At 40.6% G+C, this 24,787-nt stretch overlaps 1 protein-coding gene across 1 annotated transcript in view; it reads left to right on the forward strand.

Annotated features, from left to right (window-relative positions):
- Window positions 1-3,250: 3,250 nt before the first annotated feature.
- The window catches only part of atp1a2a (ATPase Na+/K+ transporting subunit alpha 2a), a 50,668-nt gene continuing 29,131 nt past the window's right edge, over window positions 3,251-24,787 (forward strand). The window contains exons 1-10 of the mRNA XM_049597687.1: window positions 3,251-3,346; window positions 4,572-4,646; window positions 7,831-7,890; window positions 8,732-8,935; window positions 12,354-12,467; window positions 12,942-13,076; window positions 15,049-15,166; window positions 17,838-18,106; window positions 20,256-20,454; window positions 21,467-21,576. Of these exons, the coding sequence (XP_049453644.1) occupies window positions 3,335-3,346; window positions 4,572-4,646; window positions 7,831-7,890; window positions 8,732-8,935; window positions 12,354-12,467; window positions 12,942-13,076; window positions 15,049-15,166; window positions 17,838-18,106; window positions 20,256-20,454; window positions 21,467-21,576 (1,296 nt within the window). The 5' untranslated portion in view covers window positions 3,251-3,334. The remainder of the gene's footprint in view (window positions 3,347-4,571; window positions 4,647-7,830; window positions 7,891-8,731; window positions 8,936-12,353; window positions 12,468-12,941; window positions 13,077-15,048; window positions 15,167-17,837; window positions 18,107-20,255; window positions 20,455-21,466; window positions 21,577-24,787) is intronic.

A 24,787-nucleotide genomic window follows, 5' to 3' on the forward strand; every position in this document is an offset into this window, starting at 1 on the left:
CTTGTCATCACCTTGAGGTTGCCAGGCAACAGCAAATAACTTCCCCTAAAACCACAAATTGTAATTTTTCACATTTCTACACATGTACAAATTAAACAAATGAGATAAGAGTCAACTACTGAGCTGTGTGGTGCTAGAGGTGTATATTTGAATTTTGGACAGAGAAATGAGTAAGGGTGTATTTTATTGCTTATGACAGGACTCTTTTTTTAAGTGAAGGATTGTGTTTGGATGCCCTAAGCAGGATTGGTGTTGCCCCCCCACCCCCATTGTAACATGTTGCAACATCATGTGGCACTGACCCAATTTGTGTGTCATAAATATTAGTTTTAGAACATAGTAGGTACAAATAAGCACGTGAAGCTGAAGGGCCCACACACACCAAGCAGACGGTTGGCCATTGGTCAAAGTTGGGCCATCAGTGTCTGTTACCCTAGTTTTTGAGGTGTGTGCCACACTGTTGGCCCTTGTCGCCTTTTTGTTTGGCAGATTCAGCACATTGAATCAGTGTCAGTGACAGTGGAGCCCATTGGTGAATGACATCAGTCTGATTGGCAGTTCAGCTCAGTGCACAAGTAGAGAAATGGAAATGAGGAAAGTAAACAAAGAGCCAATGTGCGTTGCAACCGTCAGCCTTCAGATGATGGTCCTGCTCAGGGCTTTTTGCTTACTGTGGGTTAAAGTTTGATGTGGATTTTGAATCTGAATCTCACCTGTCTTTATGTATCTGTGTAAGCTGACTGTATGTAGAAATGCTGTAAGAGTATATGCCGCACAAGGCAAAAATATGGTAAAGAACATACATTTATTTCAACTAATATTATTGTGAAAGTTGTCAAATGAGAAATAAATAAAAAATGAGTACTGTTTAAATAAAATGTTCGCACAAAATTGCCAAAAAAAAACCCTCAAAATTTCTAGTAACAGTGGAAACACAAACATTTTAGTGGGAACCAAAACTGTAAATCAGTACTTGTAGTTTGTAGCACTTGTTTGCAAACTTAGTAGTGGCAGTAGTTAAGTCTACTTATAACAGAATTTATTTGTAATCCTTCAATTGATTATTATTACAGTGAACTTTCATATACCAGGGCTTAAAGTAAGTTTGTTCTATTCCTTAAGATTTCTTACGAGGAACATCTAAATGTTATCATTTGTAGTGACACAGTTAATTCAAACTGGTTGAATCATCACCCATGCAGACACATTAGATAACATACTGCTGCACTTTCTTGACCTGACCCACACATGTAATCCAAACCCAGTCTCACACTGAAGTTGTCGAAATCCAGCGCTTGGGTATTGACTTGCGTCGTCAGACACTGATGAAAAGCCATCCTTTAACGTTGGCGTGATACATGGCCGGTCACCATTGTAGTTTAATGGCACTCAGCAGCAACAGGGCGGAACACATCGGGACAGGAATGAAAGTTAAAGCAATGAAAGACAGAGTAGGGTGGGCAGGACGGGTAGCGGATGGGTCCAATAAACACTTACACCTGGGAGAGCTGTGCTTGCATCTCATAAGATTATGAAGCCAAACCATGTTCTTTTTTCCTAACCCTAACCACGTACGTAAAAAACAAACAAACAAAAAAACAAACAAACAGCAATTTGCGGTGTTTTACTTACATAGTGTATTTATTTTGAAAGAGACTGTATGTACACGGTAAATTTCCTGTGAAAACGAAGTGTAGTTTGAAAGACAATAATGCATCTGACAGGCAGAATATGACACAGTGTCGCAGAATGTCAATGTCCAACACACCCAGGGTACCTTGCACATCCTACATGGACGTGGAAAGCCCATGGCCAAACGCCAATATGTGACAAGGGCAGAGTGAGAATGTGTTTGTAATCTGTATTAACTTGAATCATGACCTGCGGTGGTGGAAAACTGTCCAAGAATAGCTTGTGAAGACACTTTGCCATTTTGTGATGACTAAAGTTTTTGTCTTGTTCATTAATCTTGTTTAACTCATCATATCTAATATAACTGCAAAGTGTGATTTTTTTTTTTTTTTTTTTTTGTAACACACAGAACCCTGGGAGTGCTTGTTTTGTAAGGGGCAGTGCAATATTTACTTAGGCCACCCAAATAGCCCATTCACCTCTTCTCTGACCTCATTTTTTTTTCTGTCAGTATTTGTTGGCAAAAATGGCACGAAATGTTGTCCGTTTTTGTTTAGCAAGTTTTTTAGAAGTGCAATTTTTATTTTGTTGTTGACACGTGCTCATTAAAAAAAACTTTTCTCAGGGGCCCTCACAGACCAGGGTTACAGAAATACAGAGTTCACAGAGTATACCAAAGTTTCTTTTTCTTTTTACCAGAGATATATGCTAAACTCCAGTGACAAGAATAACCGAACAAGCCCGCAAATATAACCTTGAAAAACCCTTTTGTGGGAGAAAACAAGGTAGAACCTTGAAAAGGAGCACACTGAAGTGGCTCATACATACATCAAAGTATACAGCTCATATGGATAAGAAGCAATGTAGTAAATGTAACATCAGCTCTAAAAGTCACCGTCAACTTGCAAGAAGACATTTGGTCCTTATCTGACACAAGATCATCCGCTGCATCTGTTGTGTGGGCGCTGTGCTGGTGACCCGCCTTATGTTCTAAATATGTTGGACTTTCAAAGCTAATTGCAGTGTTGTAGTTAGCGACGAGTCACTTTGAATTCAAGCAGAAGAAAAGTTCATCGTTGAGGATCAATTAACTAAATGATTAAACACTTTACAGCAGGATTTATTTGCAGAACACTTCTGAGGTTCCAGTCTGTGCTCGGAATCAGCAACAGCCGAATACTCTGCCTCTTTTTTCATTATGAATCTTGAGGGCCAATATCGGTCCCTCATTATCACGTTTGTTATGAATACTGTATGTTATGTAGAGTGCGAGGTTTCATTTGTTGTGCTGACAGCTGTGATTGATGGGCTGTTGTTCTCCGTGAAACTATGTGAGCGCGTGTTGTGAAGAGGGTGGGGGAACATATTGAGCAGGTGCAGGTACACACAGAGACCCCCTCTGTGTGAGAGTGAGCATTTTGTGGTGGTGGTGGTGGTGGTGGTGGTGGGAGGGGGTGCCTCGGTGCAGAGAGGCCCTGGGATAGGAGAGTAGTAGTGGGGAGGGAGGGGGGGGATTGCACAGCTCAGGTTACCCTGACAGGAGGGAGCAAGTAGTGAGGGAACGGGATGTTTGGTGTGGGGGTTCAAGGCCCAAAAAAAGCCACCAATGTCTTCCACACGTGGGGGCGGGAGGTCTCAGCTGTGATGGGGCCCCTGAGCGCTGTCCTTCACATTAGAACCTGCCGACGTCTGGACATCCAGCATGGGCAGAGGGGTAAGTTTTTCTTTTCATTTTAAAACAAAAAAAACGAACAGAAATTGTTTTTATTACACTCAAACTAGGGCTGCGTGATATATAATATCACTACTGTGATATGAGACTAGATATTGTCTTAGATTTTGAATATTGTAAGTGTCTTTTTCTAGTTTAAAGGCCTGGTTACTGTAATTTTCTGAACATACCAGACTGTTTCACCTTTACCTATTCATTTATTATATCTACATTACTGATTATTTATCAATATCTCATTGTGTAAATATATTGTGAAAGCACAAGTGAGCTCTACAGTATTGTTGCATTATCGATGTTGAGGTATTTGGTCAAAAACATTGTGATATTTGATTCTCTCCAAAAGGCCCAGCCATAATTCAAACCTTTGCTTCCTATTGTAACTGATAAGATGACTCAGTTTCTTTGTTCCTGCTGTGGCATATACACAGTAACAGCATATGGCGTGGACATGCATCATGGAAAACTACTGAGATCTCAAAAGGCGTCTGTGGGGCTGGATTTCTCAGGGAACTGCTGTGTGTTTTTTTTTAAAGACAGTAACATCTCAGGATGATAGCTTTTCTCCTCAATAACTTTTGTTCCCGGCTCGCTGTTTATTTGGGTAATTACGTAATTTTGTTTTTATTCTCTCCATCAGGCCCATTCCATTTAGCTTTATGGGAGGACAGGCTGGTAATCTTCCTCACACACAGTGGGGGGAAATTGCTATGCCAGACACATTTCAGGCACTCCACCGGCTCTGTGCTCCCTCTTTCGCTCTTTTTGATTACTTTTTCACTGTGTCACTCGCTCGCACTCTCCTCTCAGTCTCTCTGTGTATCCCTCCTCCGCTGACATGTACACGTGCTGCTAAGAGGAGACTGACAGCAGCAGATGATTTCCATGATGCACCATTCTTCCAACTGTTCGTGACACACACACACTCTCCCTCGCTCGCACAAATGAGGAACTCCCACTATGAGAAAAATATTTTTCTCCTCCGAATTCAGTGAATGGTTTGCCAATAGTGCCAGGAGACTGAAATGAACCAGCATACACAAAGTCCATTGTGCTCTCACTGATGCTTGTAATACGTGGCGATGAATGTAAATGGGAAGGCACAATGTGGCTACAAGCATGTGGCTTTTCCCCACTTATTTTCCGCTGAGGTTTGGGATGATAGCCTACGGGCCTGAGGTATGGTAATCTCTCTCTCTTTCCCCCCCAGTGTGGTGCTGAGAATGGAGGGAAGAGGAGGAAGAAGGACAGGGACTTGGATGAGCTGAAGAAGGAGGTGGCCTTGGTAAGAAAAACAAGCTGTCATTGCTCCAGCACACACTCACTCTGCACAGTGATTGATTCCATCGCCGCTGCACCCAAACGATCCCCAAATAGTGTTATGCCAAAGACACCAGGTTATTTAACAAGGCTATAAATGAAAACAGTGGCCCGTAAACAAAATGGCAATCCAACCTGCTTAGTGTAGTCAGTTGTAGATGAGTTCCAAGCCAGCCCGTCCTCTGCTATCTGTTCTACCACCCTCTGGCTGCTCTTCTTTGTACTCAGAAAGATACTGAATAATTTGTGGGCCACCAGCAGTGTAGTGCAGAGTTTTTGTCTTGTGCAGAGCTGTATCTCTTTGAGGTGCTGTCAAAACGCAGCCAAGCGATGCCCATGAAAACTGGGGTACGTTTTGCTGCATGCACTATCTCTGATAAAGCAGCTCTTGGTAATTATCAAGTTGGTCTGTGACTGATTAAAGGAAAAAAATCCTTAGATGCTGTCAACATTTAAGGAGTAGTTTTGGGACTAAGCGTTGTATTTTCATCAGCCTGCCTCATGTACTTCTTCAGTTAGTGATTTCCTGCATTATATCCCACTCTCAGAAATCCTTTAAACAACCACCAGATAATGTTTGATCAATACTGGGTGTAGTGGCATATAAATAAAGCTTAACTACCAAACTCTTTTGTGAACACTGGGGCGTGTCGTTGAGCGTGGCCAAGCTACATTTCATCGTGGTCCTCTGAGGGTTTCCGTTGGTGAAAAAACTCTCTCTGTCTTGTTGTTGAGTGAAGAAAGCAGCCCTTGTCCTGCGGGACTGACAGCTGGTAGCTGGAATTTTTGTTGCTACAGTACCAAACTCCATTTTAGCTACAGTGGAAATATCTTGAGGTGGCATTTGGCCAGTTGCACAGGAATAATCGACCCTGTCTGCTAAAAATTAGGTTTGTATAAAACTAACGTACTAAAGTTTTGAGGGAAACACAATGCCAAGCAAATTACTATTTCTATTAACTTAGTAAAGAAATGTTGCAAATCTGATCAAAATGTTCATATTGAACGCATCAGCAAAATGTTCATCGACAACAGTTTATTTCTGCCAAATGGGCAGTCTTTCAGTACAGTATCCACTTCTTGCCTTTTTTAATTAACATTGTACCAAAAGCACAAGCTTTCCCTCACCTTAACCAAAATGCTTTTGTTGCTTTATATTAAACTAAAACAGTAGATGCAACCTTGAGGTTCTGATGTCAGAGTCCTGCACTTTCCATGCCCGCCATCCTCTTCAACCACCTCATTCCAAAGGGCACATGGAACATGATTGTAGTGTTGTGTTATCTGAATGAAATGTTGTCTCCGAACATATTCCAGGTAGTGATTACGTTTCTACAACACTGTAATTTAGAAAGCAGATTAGTAACATAAAAATGTAATTTCTAGGTGACAGGATTGAAATAATAATACAAACATGCCACCAAACAACAAAATGAGTCCAAAAACACCAAATAAATCACTCAGGTTTTTAAAGGAACAGTGAGTAGGATTTAGTGCCATCTAGTGGTGAGGATTGCAGATTGCAACTAGCTAAAACTTCTCACATAAGGATTCCCTCAGTGTTCATTGTGAGGAGGTTTCTACAGGGAACCAAATTATCCAAAGAGGTCTCCTCTTGTGCAAAACAAATGGACCAGGTGATTGAAACTTGTAAAAACACTGAATACAGCAGTTTACATAACAAATAAGTGTTCCTCCAACACTGTTCGACACGTCGCAGACAGGTCGCTGGACCAGCACGTGCTAATATGTGTTCACTTTTTTCTTGATAGCTTAAAATCCAGGATATTTTGATGGTTTTCACCGGCAGCTTTTCCTTTCCAAAATAAATATTCTATGTGATTTAAACTGTTAAAAAAAAAAGCCGTTTCATGTATAAAAAAAAAAAAAAATCTTTTTTTTTTGTTGCTCTCCACGGAGGGGCTGCTAACTATGGTGCCCAATGAGAAAATGCAAATGGCCGTATCTAGAGCCAGTGTTTGTTTTGTCTGTTCTGTTTCTACCGTAGAAACCATCACATTCTCACCCCGACCTCGTCACATATTGACGTTTTGTCATGAACTTTTCACGTCCACATACGACGTGAAAGGTACCCTGGGTGCAATGGTTGTTGACTTTCTGGGACACCGTGTCAAGTTCTGCCTGTTACATTCATTGTCCACACAGTCTCTTTCAAAATAAACGAACTACGTCGGTACAACACCGCACATTGACCTTTTTTTTCCCTTCAACAGCAAACAAACATGGTTGAGTTTCGGCAACAAAAGCACGTGGTTAGGTTTAGGGAAAAAAACAGGGTTTGGCTTTAGAATCTTATGTGACGTGAACATTGCTCTCTCGGGTTCGTCCTTGTCCCGCCACATTTCCCCCCTCACACGGCAGGGCAATTGACCACATATCATGGCATATCATTGGTTTCTGATGCTGCAAGTCACTGTCCAAGTACCAGATTTGCGACGACTTTGGAGTGAGACCGGGCTCTAGAAACATGGTGCTGCACCATGGCAGACTCCACTCCCTATGTAGATATAAATGGATCATTCTAAGGTCACTAAAACATGACAGTTTTATTTTCAGGTGATTATACGCTACAGTAAACATACTTCTTATGTAATACTTCATCTCTATCAATATATCCCCCTTAAATCCTTCACACTGGACCTTTTTTGAACAGTGTTAAACAGTGTTGTGCAGTTTTCAGTGGGTCACATTTTCACAGTTTGCTCACCTCGAGTTCAACACTACTTGGTGATGCAGGGGGAGTGGACATCACTCTTTGACCTCTTTGATCTGTCATGGGGAATGAATCATATATATAAAGCCCCTGGATACATGTCAGAAACACAGAATAAAGTATTTTTTCAAAAAGATGGAGGTATGTAATGTATCAGTGCTATGCCCTCACGATCTATTTGACCCTGGTCGGTTATTAAAATTCCCTTTGCAGCTGCAGTCATACTGCCTTGGCTCCCATAGTAGGACGCTGAATGTAAAGCTCTATAATAAAATGTGCAGTTTCCCTTTTATGATGTGTCAAAGTAAATTCCCTTAGAAATAATTTTACCAGCCAATTAACATTACACTGATTCTGTTTACTGTTTCTGATCCACTGAGGCACAAATAAATAAAGGAACATTTTATCCCTGCAGGACGACCACAAAATAACTCTGGATGATCTGGGAAAACGCTATGGAGTGGACCTCACACGGGTAATGACACGCAAACACAAACAGTCTCATTTGCACATGCACACATGCACACATGCACACAAACACGCGACAAAGAGTTGCTGTAAAATCCCCCACAGAGATGTAATCTCGGCTCGCCTCTACTGGTGAGCAGCATCCAAACTGAGACCAAACATTACTTTGGTCAAGTTAGATCCACCGCAGCGTCCCCGGCTCACCTTGAGCCTCATTCATCTTTAATCCCTCAATCACACCCACACACACAAACAAACATACACACTTTGACGCAACAGCTCCTACAATCCCATACACAGACAGATACAAGCACATCACAAAAGTTTTTATGCTGTAAACACATTTGCTGCTTACCTTAAGTTTGACATTGCAAGTGAAGTGAAACTGATTTTTATCTCTTTAAGATAGTATTTGGAAAAAAAAAAAAAAAAAACAGCAGCTGGGGTGCTCTAAAAATATCACAAGCTGTAAAAATGTCAAAAACCTGTTAAAGCTTGAAAGAGAGTCAATGTGTGTATGTTTTTCCCAATATAACTAAATTATAGCTCTTTAGGTACTTACCTGGCCTTTCTGTAAATTAGACCTTGACACTATTAGGCATAAAATCATGGAAAAAATTCAATAAAGTTACATCCAACAGTTTTACGGCCGAGAACCTTAGATGAGGAGAGTCACCCAGTTTATTATACTTGTGGTGTTAAATAGGCCAGGCAGGAATACTTGATGTTCTGCAACTGTAGCAGTAAAATTGCTTTTTAAGCCGCGGTGAAAATGGGGTCGTTGTGTTGTAATAAGATTCCCAGCGCATGCAGAAAGACATTCATTCCTAAAAATTGCTCTCCCTCAGGGCCTGACCAATGCCAGAGCTGTGGAGATTCTGGCCAGGGACGGTCCAAACGCCCTAACCCCTCCCCCCACCACCCCGGAGTGGGTCAAGTTCTGCCGTCAGCTGTTCGGTGGCTTCTCCATCCTGCTCTGGATCGGTGCCATCCTCTGCTTCCTGGCCTACACCATCCAGGTGGCCACAGAGGACGAGGCGCCCAATGACAATGTGAGAAACTGCTTGTTTAACATGCACGCACATGTACAAGCACACGGCATACATATTAATCACACACAGGCAGAGATGCAGGTACACAAACACAGCTACAGTTGTAACACAGGTACAACAGAGCAGAGGTGGAACCAAATCATTGTTTTGCAAGTCACAGGTAAGTCTAGATCTTTGCCCTCACGTCCCGAGTCCCAAACTTTGAGTTTTGAATCTTAAACAAGTCCTGATGTGCTTGTTACCAAATTTAATGCCATTTTAACAAGTAGTAGTAATAAATTCTATTTACAAAAACCATGAATGCTCTTTAAAATTTGTACTAATTTGTTAAAACAAGTTTGTTGGAAGGTGTTGCCGCAACACATTTTGCATACTGTGGTTCATTCTTTGTTGATCGCTGCCTAGTTTTTGTATGCAAACAAAATGATCTTATATGCACACAAACACATACAATTCCTCCTGTATGCGGCTATTTATCTATATTTTCAAGATGGAGATTTATATGTTTACTGTATGTACACAGGTGGGCAGGCAAAATATACACACACTGTACAAACTTGCGTACTTTACATATGCACACCCAAACCTAAACCTAATACTGTTATTGAAACCCTTTTGCTTATTTTCTTACTCCTTTGCGGTTGGATTTGATATCATATGATTTATAATATAATATAACATCAAAATATACATGAATATATTCTAAATATATGCAAAAATCACATATAAATGACTGAATCAAAGTTTAAATGCAAAGCACTGTGCTCTAATGCTCTGGAAATCCTTTTGTTCAAATACTTTTTTTGAGGTTTTAAAGTTCTAGATTTAAGTCATTGAAATCGGCCATAGTAATAGTTGTTAGGCAGAATAAAGTCCAGCCCAGAGTGGCCCACTTTAATGACTGCTTGACATATCTGGATTAATTTCCTGACATTTAAGGTGTCAGCTTCTCCAAAGCAATTTTCCACTTAAGGGGCATCTTAAGAAATCCAAAATTTAAGGATCTTTCTTGCTATGTATAACAATATTCTATATGCAGTCTATGTTAAAATGTTGTTTTGCACTTTCTACTTCTATACAAGGGGTAAAAAAAGAGGTAAAAATATCACTTTCTGCATTACATTTAATACATTAGGTAGAGTGTCAGTCTGGCCTGCCTCTAAATAAGGGTGGGTAATGCAGCCTGTGTAATGTTGGCACGAGATTTGTCAGAATTTCTTCTAAGAAAGATTAATCTTCCAAGTACAACATATCTTAAATGACTCATTCGCTTTTAATTATAATTTCTGTGGAGTTATTAATTTGGACAACAGATTTTTGTCAAATAATAACTCAATATGATGGCACCATCTGTTAATAGGACAATGTAATTCCACTGAAAATCAAGAAATGGTAATATCAAGTTATTTCAAACCCCTATAAATATGAAGAAACACACATTTTGCAGACATGCAATACACATGCAGGTCCTAATTCCAACCAAATACTAAATCTGATTTCAACCTTAAACCACAGACCAGACAAGATATTAAATTTTGGTGGATTTTCCTTACCTTTCTTTTTCTTGTGGGTGGATTTTTCAATATGACCTTTACTTGTCCAGGATGGCCTCTTGAGATCTAAATCTCCTTTCCGAGAGTCCTGGCCAAAATGGCAACACAATTAGGTCACATGAACCAACACAGAGCCAGCACTCACTAAAGGAAATAGACCAAAGAATAGAGGAGGAAAAAAGAACTTTAAAGGGGCAATAAAATAGAAAATAAAGAAAGTAATAAAAGAAAGCTTAAAACACATCATAATTTTGTCCTCACAAGTATAGAGTTACAAGCACACACTGACCCAGAGAGTGTGACGTAACAACAACCACTGACACTGGCATCGGTCCTGGCATTAGCAGGGATAAAAACCCAGACCACCCGCTGTTCAAATGGAGCCAAGCAGCCATCCATACTGCACTTTATGGCTCGGAGTTATTATGCAATCATCATTCAGCGCTCTCCAAACCCCAGACAGCATTAAACCCTTGCATAATATACAGTAACATACAGTAGATAGACACACGCACATGCACACACGTGATAACTTTAATCTCCCCTGTTTAATCTCTACATTCAGCACTGAGTATGTACAGCTGGATGCTCTGCTGAGCTACTTCAAAGGCCCCGACTGCCTGCAGATTTGGCACTTTGAGCCTCTGCATAATGTACAAGCAGTTATTTAAGATGAAAATCCACCCTAACAGGACTGCACACATTGCTGTTGTCGGATTCAAGCTTAATTTTACATGAACTTGATGTTTTTATTGAGCTGAAAGATTGCATTGTCTTAGCATCCCCAGGCTTGCGGAAACGCAGCCGAATTCACACAATTTACTGCCACATTTTAAAATTCATGCTCGCAATCTGGAAACGATGCATTTGTTTTTTCAACCCTTTAAACTTTAGTGGAAGCAAAAGTGTCACCTGTTTGGACAGATGTTGCCCTACAATTCTGTACAGCTGGTGAACAAGAACAAGTGTCTCCCGAAGCGAGAGGAGGCAAAAAAGCTGAGCTTAAATCTGCAAAAAAACCATGTGCAGACACAACCAGGAGCTGCAAACCGAACGCTGAATTGGAGGCAAATGTTGTAAACACTGACAAGTGATTTTCTGAGAATACAGATGTATTTCCTGGTTCAGAAGATTTCGCACCGCTTCGGTAAAAGAAAAAAAAAAAAAAAGGTATTCAAGCGTAAAAGAGCAAAACATTCTGTGTTTGCTGTCAAATGAAAGCAGCACCTTCCAAAAGAGGAAACTTTTCAAGGTTTGCGAATTTCATTTTCCAGGAGTCCAGGACATACAGTACAGTACACCAGCTGGCAGATGCTTTCATCCAAAGTGCCTGGCTGTCTTGTTTGCATCAGTGAGAGCTGAAACTGTAACAGCTTTTTCACTGGTAGAACTGAAAATATTCACAAAAAAAAAAAAAAAAAAAGTTTAAAAAAAAAAAAAAAAAAAAAAAAAGCACCAGAATAAATGTTCCTTGCTTTCACACAGCCACAAGTCTACAGAGCCAGGCTCCAGTTCAGAAAGTATCTCTTGGTAGCCTCGCAGATCAGAGTCTCAGTTCTTGCTTCTCTGGGTTTGGGAGACAGATGTTCACTTGGACTAACATTGAATGAACCGTCCAAGATGACAGGAATAGTACACGAGAATTCAGCTCAAGGACAGCTTTCCCCTTTAAATCTTTCACTAAGACTGAGAGCTTCCCCAGGTTTTCTCCATTTTAACTCTCCTCTTGCACTCTGCATTTAAGGTTTTGCTGTTTTAAAACTGTTTCGAGTTTTGGTAAATCCCCTTTTCCTGCCTAACATGAACCAAACTAAGTCGATAATGACACAGACTCCTCCTGTGGCTTGGGTTTGCCCCTGTTTCAGTTGTATCTGGGTGTGGTGCTGGCAGCCGTGGTCATCATCACCGGCTGTTTCTCGTACTTCCAAGAGGCCAAGAGTTCCCGAATCATGGACTCCTTCAAAAAAATGGTGCCACAGGTAAGTTGATGCATTTGGTGTTTGGTGTAGTCTCACAGCTTTCTGAATCAATAAGCTGTCCCTCAAGTAGGGCTTACACAGTCACTTGAGTGGAAACCTAATAAGCTTGCACAAAGGAAGAATAAATGTTTGAGCCAACTTCGGATTGTGAGTGTGTTTGCATAAAAACTCCCCTCGCGTTATCCACCTCTAGCACTTCGATTGCCTAATTCTTTAATCTATTTAGGCTCTTTTCACTCCCTCCTTGTCTCCTTTTCCCACTACCTGTCTTTTCTCTCTTTTTCCTCTTCCTCTCTCTATCGCTCCCTTTCACATACCTCTACACCCTCTGGCTCCACTTTTTTTTTTTTTATCGCTTTTCGTTTCCTTCTTGCTCTGACTAAATCCTCTCTCTGTTCCCAAACTCTCTCTCACCCTCTCTTCCTCACACTCCCTCTCCCTCCTCGTCTCTCTCTTCCTTTTTCTCCATGCCAGCAAGCGATGGTGATCCGGGAGGGGGAGAAGATGCACATCAATGCTGAGCTTGTGGTGCAGGGAGATCTGGTGGAGATCAAAGGGGGAGACCGCATCCCAGCTGACCTTCGAGTGATCTCCTCCAGCGGGTGTAAGGTAGGGGAGGGGTACTGGGCTCAGCCCTGGGGAGCCTTGAGGTCTCAGTGGGATTACAGTTGCTCAACTGACTTTGGTGTTACTGTGCTGCTTTCTTTCTTTCTTTCTTTCTTTCTTTCTTTCTTTCTTTCTTTCTTTCAATACTTGATTTTGATCAATTATTTATCATCTTGTTTACATCTTAAAGAAATACTTCACCCAAATGGCCGCTTGTATATCATTTACTCACCCTGTGTTTGCTTGAATTTTTAAAGACAACTTTGTTTTTCTTCTTGCATGCCTCCGGAGAAAGAGGATTCCAAAAACAGAGAAAATTGTTGATGAATTGAAGTCATAGGGGTCTGCATTTCACAACAGCAAAACTATAACTCTTGCAGTATGATCCCAGTCTCCTTTATCCAGTTGTAAGCTCAGTACTTCCCAAACAAACAACCCTTTCAGATGGGGGCTGAAATAAAAGTAAAACTTAACTTATATTCTCGTCCACAAACAACCGGACCAAGACCTTCTTGAAGAGGTGGTCTCGGTCTGATTACAAACAAACTTTGTTGCGGTTAGTTTGTGGTGAGAACATGTTCCGACCTGGATCCAAACCAACTGCAGTTGCGTTACACATTCTTTGGGTTAAACATGAGCATGTTACAGTCCTGGAGGATTATTAATGTGCTCCTCCTCCTGTACTGCCTTAATATACACATTCGGCGCATCAAATGCATCAAAACATTGTTTTCTAGTTGGAGCCGCGCCTCATTTTCAAACTGTATGGTTTGCTTAAAATGAACAATGCAAACAATATAGTCCACGATGACCAGCGCTAAAATCAACCTGCGTAGTTGTCCCTCCATTGTGACATTACAACGTGTCGCATTTATCTTCCTTCCTGAAATTTTTCCGCATAGTAATTCTGACCATTTAAGAGCAGCTTTCTCATGCAAGGCATTTCATCTTGTCTGCTTGTAAATGCTGCTTTGAGAACACGACCCAACTCTAGGTAATTACGCAACTTTGTAACAAAATTAGTCCCTGATTGGGACCAGAGCAAGCATCTCTAGGTCTGAAAGCACCCTGAGTTAGTGTGTTAGCATGCTAATTAGCACTAAGACAAAGTACAGCTGAGGCCAAGAGGAAAGTCACTAGATTTGCAGGTATTTGATCAACAACCAAAGTAGTGATTGAAAATTTTCACTGTTTCAAGTTATCACAAGTCCTCCTGATATCACATGAGTGTTTGTAGCAATTTATTGGCATTCCATCCAATAGTTGTTGAGATAGTCCAGCAGTTTCATGCAGTCAGACATGCACAGCTGCAATCTCACTTCCAGATAGTTCACATTTAAACAATCAGGTTACTGTAAAGCATCTCGGTTCATGAAACAGGTCCATTTTTCGGTCAATAGGTACTGAAGGATCAGTGTTTTATTAAGTTCTTTGTGAAGCTCTTTTTTTTTTTGCCGCCAACAAGCAACACTTTAGTCAGATATGCACACATTACACACATTAGGAAACTGTTGTTTGAGCAGTGAAGCCCATAATATCTTTTAACTGCATTAACATCACCCCAACAATGCTTTCACTTTGTGCAGCATGAATATGGTTCACCTCCACACCACATATTCACCCAACACGGTTTTTGAGTTGATAGTTGTCCGCTTTAATGAAAAACTGAGTTAGACTGCTTCAGCAGAATTCTCTTCATGAGTTAGTAAATGGGATTATCAGAGTTCATCCCACTGGATTTTGATGCAGTGTAATGAGACTGCGGTAATCAATATTATAATTTCTTCACCTATAGAGGAACGTGGGTAAAATCACTATGATCAGAAAACTGTTTTGACATGACAAGAGTGCTGCACTTGTTGCTGCTTTCATTTCCACCCTGTCAGTCTCACCTCCTCACTCTCTCCTGTTTCTGGCCCTCAGTCTCACTGGGTAACACCGTTCTCTCTCCTCCTTTCTCTCTTTCCCGGTGAAGGTGGACAACTCATCTCTGACGGGAGAATCGGAGCCTCAGACTCGCTCCCCAGAGTTCACCCACGACAATCCTCTGGAGACCCGCAACATCTGTTTCTTTTCCACCAACTGTGTCGAGGGTCAGTAGGTCACATCTGCCCAAGATTGTCTCTTATTGCCTCTAAAAGTCTTAGTTTTAGCCATCTGGAGATAAACTATGAGTGTGTTTCAGTGCAGTCATCAGAACAGCCATCCCTTCATCCTACAGTAGTGTGTAGTTATTGAATTTTGAATGCATTGAGATTATTAATGAGGGTTTCCATTTGAAATTCAACCGATGGGAATTTTAGCTGGTATTTCCGCTGCTATCAATCATCGAATAGTGATGCAGTAAGCATTTCAATGGGATTTTTATATTAGACTCTGCAACTTCATCAATCTCTACATCTAAATTCTAATGTAGATTGAATATAAAACAGTTCCTCTCCAAACTACAGTACATTCATTTTGGAAAAAAATAGATATTGGCTTGAAAGGGACAGTTCAACCCCAAATCCGAAATACATATTTTCCTTCTTACCTGCAGTACTGTTTATCAGTCTAAATTGTTTTGACGTGAGTTGCAGAGTGTTTGCGATATTGGCCTAAGAGATGTCTGCCTTCTCTTGAATATAATGGAACAAGGTGGCACTCAGCATGTGGTGCTCAAAGCACAACATAGATACATTTGAAAAACTCAACAACAGCAATGTCTCTTTCCAGAAATCATGACTCAGTTACTCAAGATAATCCACAGACCTTGTTGAGAGCAGTTTCATGTAGGAACTATTTTCTTTCTGCTGAAGTACACCCATCAACTGTAACAATGTGCAGAGGTTAACTGCATCTACTCATGGACAATGGGCTCATGCTCATGATAGCACAAGATGCAAACATTTATTGCGACCTTCTCGACTGAGCTGTAACATTTGCTCCCTCAGTGGTGCTAGGTGAGCTAGCAGTAGATGCACACTTCCTTCTGCGCAGCAATATGGTTACTGACAATAATCCACATACCTTTTTGTGAGCAGTTTCATGTGGGAACTATTTTCCTTTTTCTTAATTACACCAGCCAACTGTATCACTGTACAGAAGGACGCATCTAGCACCACTGAGCTAGCTAAAGTTAAAGCTCAGCTGAGGAGGACACCATTATTGTTTACATCTCGTGCTGTCATGAGCATGAGCCTCTCATTCATGAGCAGATGCACGCTTCCTTCTGTGCAGTGATAGAGTTGGCCGGTTTAATTCAGTAGAAAGAAAACAGTTCCATGTTAAAGTGCTCACAGCAAGGTCTGTGGATTATCTTGAGTGATCAGGCCATGATTTCTGGAAAGAGACGTTGCTGTTGAGTTTTTCAAATGGATCTATGTTGTGCTTTGAGCACTATAAGCTAAGGGCCATCTAGTTCCATTATATTTGAGAGAAGCAGACATCTCAACTGTCGATATCTCCAGCACTCTCATTCACTCACTCACTTACTCACTCATTTCTTTCTCTTAGGGTGAGCTGTCCCTTTAAGCCCAGATAACAAGAAACTGCACTGCAAACAGCAGTAAAACGTTTCCTCTGTGTAGGGTTAGGTAATGAATCTCAGTACTTTCCAAAATATGTCTGAGGAATTGCACCACAGTTGGCTTAAACACGGCCAGGCCAGATAGATTAAACTGAATGCATAAAGAAGCAACTGTTGAATGAAACACCTGTAAACCTTCTTGTGGTGGCTGCAGCCTTAGGTATATTAAGTTTTTGGCGGACAACTGCTGTCAACCACAAGAATTAGGAGCTTTCAGTTATATCACATTATCTTCATCAGTAGATAATGTTTGCCCAGCTGTCATGGAATTTTAGACATTGATATTTCAGGTTTTTTTCCAAACACTTTAACAGTTATTGTCTGTGTCCACTTAAAATTCCGAGATTGGGATTTAATTGCATCATATTTCTAAAAACCGTAATAGCAAAAGTTGATGTGGATCATTTTAGTGCATTTGCCAGCTTTCCCCCCAAAAAAGCCAATATCTGAGTCAGTGCTGAAATTTTTTATGGATACAGTTATGTTTAGTCTCATAGTCTATTACTTAATTTTTGCTACCTCTGTGTGAATTGTGTCATAACATCAATTCACACATTACAAAAAACTAAAACAAACAAATGAAAAAACACCATTTAACTCTAGCAATGTCTAGCTATGCAGGTAATTTGGGTTTTATGTATGCACCTGAGATTTCTGCTTCCACCCTAATACAATGGGGGTAAATGACATTTTGTTTGTGGTGCTCACAGCATTGGAAATTACATTTAAAACATTTTTCTTTTCTTAAACAATGTCCGTGTTCCTCTGTGTAATCCACAGATCTCACTTTGAACAGTTTCCTTTAGAACTACTTTCCACAGAGAAAACTGCCAATAGTGAGGTGTGAGGATAACATTACTTGTATTTTACGTGATTCAGATTCTTTCCTCACTCACTCAGAGTACTCGACTATCAATCTCCAACACCTGTAATTCTCCTCCATCCATCACTACACTTCATCCAGCCCCATCACCTCCCTATCAACCGTCCTCCCTGTTTACAAAATACAGCACTCAACTCCCACAGCGTCTTACACACTGTTAGCACTCATTTATCTCTTTACATATTTCTCTGAGAAACACATACACATTTCACTAAAGCAGTTAGAGCATTGGGTCGGCCAGATAAGGGCTGGACTTCTTGTTTGAACAGTTTTTGTCCATAGAGACTAACAGTGAATCACCCCTCCCTCTCAGGTACGGCCCATGGTATAGTGATAGGTACCGGTGACCGAACAGTGATGGGTCGCATCGCTACGCTGGCATCAGAGCTTGAAGTCCGCCGCACACCCATCAACATTGAGATTGAACATTTCATCCACATCATTACGGGCGTGGCAGTCTTCTTGGGTGTGAGCTTCTTCATCCTGTCACTCATCCTGGGCTACACCTGGCTGGAGGCCGTCATCTTTCTCATTGGCATCATTGTGGCAAATGTGCCTGAAGGATTGCTGGCTACTGTCACTGTGAGTAGTGTGTGTGGGTGTGTTCCTCTTTTTTCATGAGAGGCTCAGCTTATGAAGTTTTTACTGATATTCATCAAAAAAAAAAAAAAAAAAAGAGTAGTTCAGCTTGAATGTTGTTTTAAATGAGATTTTATGTCCTCACACAGCCTCTTCCTGTTTCTTTTTCAAGAACACAAAGTGTACTTCCGTTTACAATCAACAAGGTCCTCTTGTAGCAAGGACAAATCATAATACGCTTCTGGGAACAGTGAATAGAACCATGGGGAAATGTCATAAATCGGCAAGCTGTACACAACAAAAGATTAGAGATGATTTGTGCTGCAAATGTTCATTTTTATTTTTATGATATTATTTGATTTGCTTTCTTTTTCTACTTAGATTTTTGCCTTGACAGTAAAAAAAAAATTCAAAATAAACTAAAAAGAGCTGCATAGTAATGAATTGGGGGCAAAGTATCATGCTGAAAATACAATATCTGACATACCTTTTAAAGGAATACTTCACCCTCAAAATGATCATTTGTACTGTGTTACCTTGAATTTGCAATTTTGTTTCTCACATGCCTTCACAGTAAACAAAGAAGCCAAAAAACAGAGAATGTTCTTGATGAACTGAAGTAAACTCACCCATGCCTGTTGCAACAGGAATGTTTTAGTGAAAATGCATGTGTTTGGGAAGTACTGAAAGTACGACTAAATAAGTGAAACTTGGATTATACTGCACGGGTTACCTGAGAGCTTGTAAACAGATGTTTTGATACAGTTTTGCTGTTGTTAAACACGGCCCCCGGTTCATCAATATTTGTTTCTGTTTGTGGATTGATCATTCACTGTGGAGGCATGTGATGCAAGAAGTTTTCGTCACAAATTTGAGGTAACATGAGATAAATGACTGAAACACAAATGATTATTTTGGGGGTGAAGTATTCCTTTAAAGTTATAGTGAACATATTAGCAAATAATTTACATATCCAGCAGACACAGAGTAACATTCTGGCCACCCAACAACTATAAGTCTTATATTAACTCCCCTTTTAGCTCTGTTTTGGTCTCCAACAACTCTTGAGAAACGATATCTGGCTGGCTGCTTGATGTGACCTTCCTCACCAGCTATTTGCTAACTGTGTGTTACTGCTGTTTGATGCTGGGCTGGTAGTTTCCAGTGGGTTAATGGGCTTGTTTGCTGAAAATAGCTGCCTGAAATGGGGTTGATAAAACTGGAGTCTGTGGGCCTGAGAACCAAAGTAATGAGCTAAAAGAGGCTTAAAACCTCTGTAGTACTAAGGGAGAAATGCAGAGTTGGGTGTTAATTCTCCATGGGTTGTCATCTTGAGCAGCTGTTTTCTCATTACATGCAGTAATTTGATCCATTGTTAACATCAAAATATTGATTATTGCGGCACTGAGCATGCCAGTTCTGGAGCCCTCATATTGTGCCTGCTGGCTCACTGTCATGGTTTACTGGCACACCTAAATGGATCGGAGCCATCATCAATGTTATTAGTTACACCTGTGCTTTTCCTAACACTAATTTTCCCTCAGTGAATGTTAGCTGTAGCTCTAATGATACTAACAGAACACAGCAAAGCAGGTGATTTATTACTGAATATTGGAGTTGCTTCAGTGTCGAAGTGAATCTAACTTTTTTCTGCAACAATAAACAAAGTGTGAGCTGAGGTGGATGCCAGCTGGCATTTGAAATACCATCAGTCGACATTTCACTGGTCACAGAAAATAAATTAACTTCCAGTGACTGGTTTCTGTAGTTGCTTTGGCTTTAAACACACCGTGAGTTGTGTGTGGAAATGTTCGTGCGTGTTTGTGCTGCATTTGTTGTGACGTGAGTAATGTAAGTTAATGTGCATTGATGTGTCCCTTACAACATATGGAATGTGTCTCTTCATTGTGTTTTTATGTCCCTGTGCACCTGCTGTTAACCAGCCAACCAAACGCATGCACACAGACACACATGCAGACACACAACACACACTTCTGCTGTAAGGCACCTGGACCACGCATGGTTTCACATGCACAAACACTTGAACGCACCGGTGCGTACACATGCTCTCTCCCCTGGTCGACTAACAATCATCCATCCTCCATGCCTCTCCTTTTCCTCCCTCCCTCCCTACTCCCCACCATCCTCCCAGGTGTGTCTGACTCTCACTGCCAAGCGAATGGCCAAGAAGAACTGTCTTGTGAAGAACCTGGAGGCCGTAGAGACTCTCGGCTCCACCTCCACCATCTGCTCCGACAAGACGGGCACGCTGACCCAGAACCGTATGACCGTGGCCCACATGTGGTTCGACAACCAGATCCACGAGGCAGACACCACAGAGCACCAGACTGGTAAGACAGAAAGAGAAGGAGAGAAGGAGAAAAAGAGAGGAGGAGGGGGAGGAGGGAGAGTGGATGGAGAGGCTAAATAAATAAAAAGGGGAGATAGAGAGTGTGTGGGAATACAGAGGGGGAGTGTGACCACCTGCTGAAATGCATCTGTCCAATGTTCACGCCACCAACCGACATTGCTGTTCGCACTACCGCCTGGATTAATTGAGCAGCGGTATGCAGTGGGCGGCACAACCCTCAGCTACAAACATGTCTTTTGCCAGAGTTCCTCAGCGAGACTGCTGCTGCGGAACCAATCGCATTCCTGTCTCCCACCAAACAGCTACACACCGAGCCAAATTTCAAAGAAGCTTTTAGCAATAAACCAAAAGGTTTGGAAGAGGAAGAAAAAAAAAAACAGGTGTTCTATGCATACCAATGAGTATTGAGTCAGGCAATTGTGCAATAATACATTGAATAGCCAGCAGTGCTGACAAAGGCCGCACAGCTGAAACAGTGTGAGTGCTGAAGAAAAAACAGACTGTATTCATTTTTCAGGAGTACAGACTATTTTTGCAGCTGTTGCAAGTCTTGGAGCCTTTTGCACCTTGTTCAACAACTCCAGCCACACTTTGCCACTGTGTACTTACTGTATGTTGCATGATGCTATTACATTCTGTTTCCACAATAACAGTGACAGTGACCATTCCAGACAGTCTGATGAAAAATGAACGCAGCAGAGTGAAGGTCGTTTTCAGTTCGATGAAATTTCCTAACAGCTTTTATTTTTCGAGGCGTTCTAGTTAAGAATGAATGCCATTCTCCAGACTGGGGAATTGAAAAATCACTTTTGTCTATGAATAAGGGATTGCTCAACTTAGCTGACCCCTATTCTGTTAGTTAGCTACAATATCCAGAGCTACTCCGTGAACCAAGAGTTAAGTCAGTAGCATAAATACTGCATGAGCCTTACTTAACAAAAAAAAAAAAGAAAAAAAAAAGTCTAACACAGCTCCTTCTGCTATTCTCTCAGGTTTGGGTTTTGACAAGAGCTCTGCTACTTGGGCTGCTCTGTCTCGCGTGGCCGGCCTGTGCAACAGAGCTGATTTCAAAGCCGGACAGGAGAAGTTTCCCATCCTGATGGTACAAACCTCCTCCTCACACCGACACTACAACAGCAGCTATCCAAACCTTTGCATTAGTGATTCACTCTAAAGCAGTGAGGTATGTCACGTTTGGTTTTAATCTAAGGACATTATGAGCAGGCAGTTTTAGATTTGGATCATGCATGCGCATTATTCATAAGACATGATTTTGCATACATGGTTTGCTGATAGGGTGAAGTTAACAACATAAGGTTAGTGTCAGGTGAGCTGTCACTCAAAAATAAGTAGTGCTGGAAGAACTATAGATCATTTACTTAACGTAGGTATTATAGTGCAGTATAGTATAGTGTGGTGTAAAAACACTCCATTATAATTAAACATTCTAAACACAATTGTACTTAATGGCACTTTAGTCTTGTATGCAGTCTTGTCTATCCATGACAGGACTGAAGACACCTGTTATTTATCCTGCTAACAAATGTTGTCCTTGTAGCCACAGCCTTATATAACAAACTCCTCCATGTCACAGAGGTCCACCACTTTCCAAAGCCATTTAAAAACACATAAAAGAGCCGTATATTTTGCAGAGCAGTTCAGAATTTCTGTCATCCACAGTTACTGTTAGATAGATTATAGTGTAAGCTTTACATTGATGACTTCATGATATTCTGTGAAGGTTACCCACATTTATACCAGCATGTGTAAAACAGAAAAAAAAACCATGGACATTTTTTAATTATGGAGCGATGATAGCACGTAAAAGCTATGATTGCTGCAATGCCTTGGACATGAACCTTTAAAAAACAAAATCACTATGAGACATGCTTCTTACAAAGTGGCATGACCAACACCCCTATTCATGGACTAATACCTCTGTACTTGGACTTCCCTTTATTGCAATGAGCACGGCATGTCCCTTCCAATGTTCAGCCTTTTCCAGGCTTTAGTCTCTTAAAGATTTTGTTGATGATATTAAATTGATAAAATACCACCAGCCTTTCCCTTTGGGTGAAAGTACAGCAAGACACAAAAGTTTTACAGTAGAAGTAAAAGTAGTCATTATGCACATGAATTGTATTACTATTACTAATGTAAGCAATTAAGAGTTGTAACTGGTGGAAATGGAGCTGTATTGTAATGACTATAAATTATTGGGCAGTGGTGGAGGAAATATTCAGACCATTCACTTAAATAAAAGGAGCAAGAACACATTGTTAAAAGGCTCCATCACAAGTAATAGGCCTTTATTTAAGATATTACTTAAAGGGGAACACCAACTAAATTAAGAATTCCACTATGTTGAATCCATGGCCTCAGAAAGTTTGATCAATGTTTGCGAATGGAGCAGTAGAACTAAGTCTCAAACTTGTGATGTCATTAAGTATAAAGTCTGGAGCTGCTCCATAGAGAATGAATAGGAGCCTTATTGTGTGAAGCTACAAAATGTTTGTTTTATTTTTTATACCATAATGAGCTTTATTCCACTGTAGCATTTATAGCTCTGAAACTGAATATGTACTCATATACTCAGAACATTACCATCTATAACATCTTTCCCAATTCATTTTCAGTGGAGTAGTCCCACACTTTATACTTGATGACATTACCAATTTGAGTTTTAGCCCTCTAGTTTTTGGATTTGGGAGAGATTTGATCACATTTACCAATATTTTTAGACTGTCTTAGACCATAGGAATAACATGTATTGATTTTGAAAAACAGTTGAAGTTCCCCTTTTAGTAAAAGTACAGTATAATCATCACAAAAATGGATCTTAAGTAATAAAATCAAAATGACTCATCGTGCAGCAGAATTGCCCCTATCAGTGTTACATTATCATATGTTATATCATCCAAGCAGCATTTTAAAGTTGCAGCTGGTCGAGGTGGAGCTAATTTTATCTACTTCACACATCATTGGGCAGTTTAATCTACTATATAACAATGTGTCTTATTATATAAACTGATGATATGGGTTTGTATTTAACATCTTAATCTGAAAACTGACTATAGTTATATAGATATAGTTAAAAATACAATATTTCCCTCTGAAATGTGGTGTAAATACTTATGTTTAATGAAAATACAGCACAGTACTTTAACATGAGTGATTAGTCACACCACTGCTATAATATATAAGTAAAACAGTTGGTTTGCAGTGCTTCATACTTTATAAATAAGCGGCTAAATGTCCATTTCCCTCTAAGTATAAGCACAGTATAATGTAGCATAACATGGATATACTCAAGTACAGTTTAAGTACCTCAAAATGGTGCATTACTTGAGTAAAAGTACTTTAAATTCTCCTCTGTGGCCAGCTGGGCCTCACCACAAGGAAAAACAACCCATAAAAATGATTCGTCAATACCACTTGACACAGGTGCACTACACTCACATACTGACTTACACGCTTAGCCTCCCTCTCACACATAAACAGACACACACACAGCGAATAATCCAATGCACCCCTGGAAATAACTCCCCCACACTGATATACAAACACACACACTGCTGGGTAGGTAAGTCAATAATATCCCAGTCTTCTACCTACCGCTATCCTCCAACCTGTGTTACACTGACCTGAAGAAATTCTCTGTGTGGCTCTCAGCGACAGGGATTACAGCTTCTTGGCTCCAGTGGGAGCAGACCCTGCCGCTGCAGCCTCTCTGCCCCTCGAGGTGCCCGGGCTTCCTCCCTGCATTAAGTAACAGCCATATCTCCTGACAGCACTCAAACATAGCAGTCAAGTCCATATCTGCACCCGGAAAAACAAGAGAAATGGAATTTCCTTGATCTATTTATTCATTCATGAAAAGGCACAAACAAGGACAAATCTTGCGGAGTGTGTGTCCTTGTTTTGCTGCTGTTCATGAATGAATAAACAGGAACAAAGAGAAAACTCTTGTCTTGGTATAGCCCCTGTTGGTATATTGGCCGTCAGGTCAATCAGCTCTGCATGGATTTTAATAAATTGGCTCTAACAGCGGGATGATTTAGAGTGATCATCATGGATTTTTTTTTATTATGGAGGGCTTTACAGGTAATCAGAAGGAGATTTTTTTTTTACCGAAATGATTAAAGCACCACGCAAGCAACTTTGCCACACATGTTGAAGCTGGTAAAGCTGAAAAAAAACCCACAAAAACAAATACATTGCAATGTGCATCCAAACAGGGGATAATTCAATTCTGAGCCATGTAAAACAGTATGTGTGTAATTTACAGTGTGGATGTCTACACATGCTCGGAT

This window comes from Epinephelus fuscoguttatus, linkage group LG15 (assembly GCF_011397635.1).
Source record: "Epinephelus fuscoguttatus linkage group LG15, E.fuscoguttatus.final_Chr_v1".
NCBI lineage: Eukaryota > Metazoa > Chordata > Actinopteri > Perciformes > Serranidae > Epinephelus > Epinephelus fuscoguttatus.